Here is a 2,246-nt window from a genome sequence, read left to right as displayed (position 1 = left end):
CCTAACCACTGAGACCTCTGAGGAACCAACAGCCTCTGAATTACTGGTTTCTTCATCACAGAACATACACTCTGATGTAAAAGATGTTCAGGAAGAAGGAGAGGGGGACACGGAGTCTACATTACCCAGCCTTGAGGTAGAAGACAAAATGAATGGACTGATAAAGGTGGATAGAAATTCCAAGGAGGATGTTATCGTTTCCTCTCCTGTGAGTTCAGAGAAAACAGAAGCAGTAAGAGAGAGACAGGTTGATGGTATGGAAGTAGACCTGGTACCAGGTACCACTCAGGACACAGTGCCCATATTGAACCCTGCCGCCTCCCTCCTCCTGTCCTCCAACATGGCTGTAGAGTCTGTCTCTTCCCCTTCACTCTCCCCGTCATACACGGCAGAGTCAGACCAGGAGGTCAGGCCAGGGTTCCTGGTGCTTAGTGAAGATGATGATGATGTCCAGGATGAGAGCGATGAGGAAGAGGAGGAAAAAGATGAGAAAGAGGAGGAACAGAGGGAAAGTGAAGGAGGGGTAGAAAAAGTTGAGGTTAACATGGAGAAGCCAGAACAATTTGAAAGTGGTGCTCCAGTTGACTGTCCGTCCCCTTCATCACCAACGCCCCTTCAGATTGATGAAGGTAATTCTATAGTCTTTTCCAATCCCAACTGAAGTACCAAAGTGATTATGTCAAGTTTAGTTCGTATGTTAGCTAGGTTGCAGGAATTGGTCATATTTCTGTCTTCAGGTAATTTTTTTTCAAGATGTTAGCTTCGACAATAGCGGTGTTTTGATATTATAATGTTTTGTGTTCTCTCTAAACAAGAAGAGGAGGGTGCTGCTCTACAGAAGAAACGATCCTTGTCTGGAGACTCGGAGGATGGTGGTCAAAAGCAGGGAGAAAGAGACTTAGAAGTGGCGGAGAGGCATCATAAGAGGCCCAGAGTAGACTGTGAAGAGCTGGAGGCTCATGTGGAGCTGAAGATCAGTGGGAGTGCTGAAAGGCAACACAAGCTAAAGAAGGTTGGTCCTCAATTGAGATGTTTTATTAAATGTTTTATTTAAAGAAACCACGTCTCAGTTCCCAAGTTGTAGTCCTGTATCCTGAGTTGCATGGCATATTTTTGGCAATTTTTATATTGGTGTTACCTTCTCGTGTTATTAAAAAAAAAAAAAATCTCAGTTGGACTGGTTTTAAGGTTAAACAAATAAAATAACCTTCCATCTTTTTTCCTCACTTGCCCATTAAAACCCCTGTCCTCTTTAGGTGGTGCAGCAGCTTGTTGAGGAGAAGTTGTGTGTTCTGCAGCTCACACTATTTGACATGAGTCTTCAGGGGCTCAGAGACAGACTGGACAAAATAGAAAAACACCCGAGTGCACTCAAGATCCTGCAGGTCAGTTGTCAGAAGATGATAAATAAACACAAACAGGTAATCTAGGAAAGAGCCATTGGAATGTATGCCCATCTAGACAAGGCAAATCCATGCGCCCGTTTGCCTTTCAGGCAAAGATTGGCCGACTCTTCTAAGACAAGTGTGGAACTGCCAACCAAGGCCAGGGAGAATGCCAAGAATCATCCAGAACGTGAGTGAAAATGAGGAATGACTCTTTCAATGCATACTGTTGATTTCAGAGAGAGAACTGCTTTTTTTGAACAGATTGGTGGTACCATTGAACTCTACTACAAAGTTGCTCTTCCCTATATTCATCAGTTACTGTTGCCACCTACCTCTACCTATCTGCCCAAGCCAACCCACCCCAGCAGGATCAGCCAGTTTCCTCGGCCTGAGGGTAAGTCAATGGTTTGAAGTGTCAGCAGCGTGCTCCCAATTGAATCAGAGGAAAAACATTTCACCAGAGGGTAACCCAAAAGAAATGGTGCATTGACAACGAAAAGTTCAATTTATCATTGAGTTATTTGGGATGAAAAGCCAATTGACTGATGCACAGTGACTCATACTGTATCCTCCAGCATCCACTTTATGTTTGTGTTCACCATCATTCTCCACTGAGCAGCCACTTTTTGATCAGCTTCCTGATCCTCTGCCTGTTAATCATTTCCTCTCCTTGTAAACAGAACAATGGGAACAACACACCGGATCCAAAGCTAATGATCAGAGCAGTCAAACCCCTACTCCTGCTACCGTAATGATCAGGGGCTGTCAAACCCCTACTCCTGTACGTACTGATCAGGGGCTGTTCCAAAAAAACCCCTACTCCTGTACCCACAGGTGAGCAGGAGGAGTTGGTCTGTT

General features: G+C 44.6%; 1 protein-coding gene across 1 annotated transcript; it reads left to right on the top strand.

Annotated features, from left to right (window-relative positions):
• The first annotated feature begins 6 nt into the window (after positions 1-6).
• On the top strand, positions 7-1,519 carry LOC112080168 (activating transcription factor 7-interacting protein 1-like). Its single transcript, XM_024145929.1, has 4 exons — positions 7-629; positions 816-1,012; positions 1,257-1,385; positions 1,496-1,519. The coding sequence occupies exons 1-4, from the start codon at positions 149-151 to the stop codon at positions 1,517-1,519; spliced, it is 831 nt and encodes a 276-aa protein (XP_024001697.1). The 5' UTR covers positions 7-148.
• Positions 1,520-2,246: the final 727 nt, after the last annotated feature.

This window comes from Salvelinus sp. IW2-2015, unplaced genomic scaffold (assembly GCF_002910315.2).
Source record: "Salvelinus sp. IW2-2015 unplaced genomic scaffold, ASM291031v2 Un_scaffold12429, whole genome shotgun sequence".
Classification (NCBI taxonomy): Eukaryota; Metazoa; Chordata; class Actinopteri; order Salmoniformes; family Salmonidae; genus Salvelinus; species Salvelinus sp. IW2-2015.
Note: the sequence above shows the minus strand (reverse complement) of the source record. Positions and strands in the feature narration are given on the sequence as shown.

Coding starts and splice junctions, on each gene's coding strand:
- LOC112080168 (XM_024145929.1), top strand. CDS start 149: ATGAATGGACTGATAAAGGTGGATAGAAATTCCAAGGAGGATGTTATC. Junction 630..815: donor GCCCCTTCAGATTGATGAAG/GTAATTCTATAG, acceptor TCTCTAAACAAG/AAGAGGAGGGTGCTGCTCTA. Junction 1,013..1,256: donor GGCAACACAAGCTAAAGAAG/GTTGGTCCTCAA, acceptor TGTCCTCTTTAG/GTGGTGCAGCAGCTTGTTGA.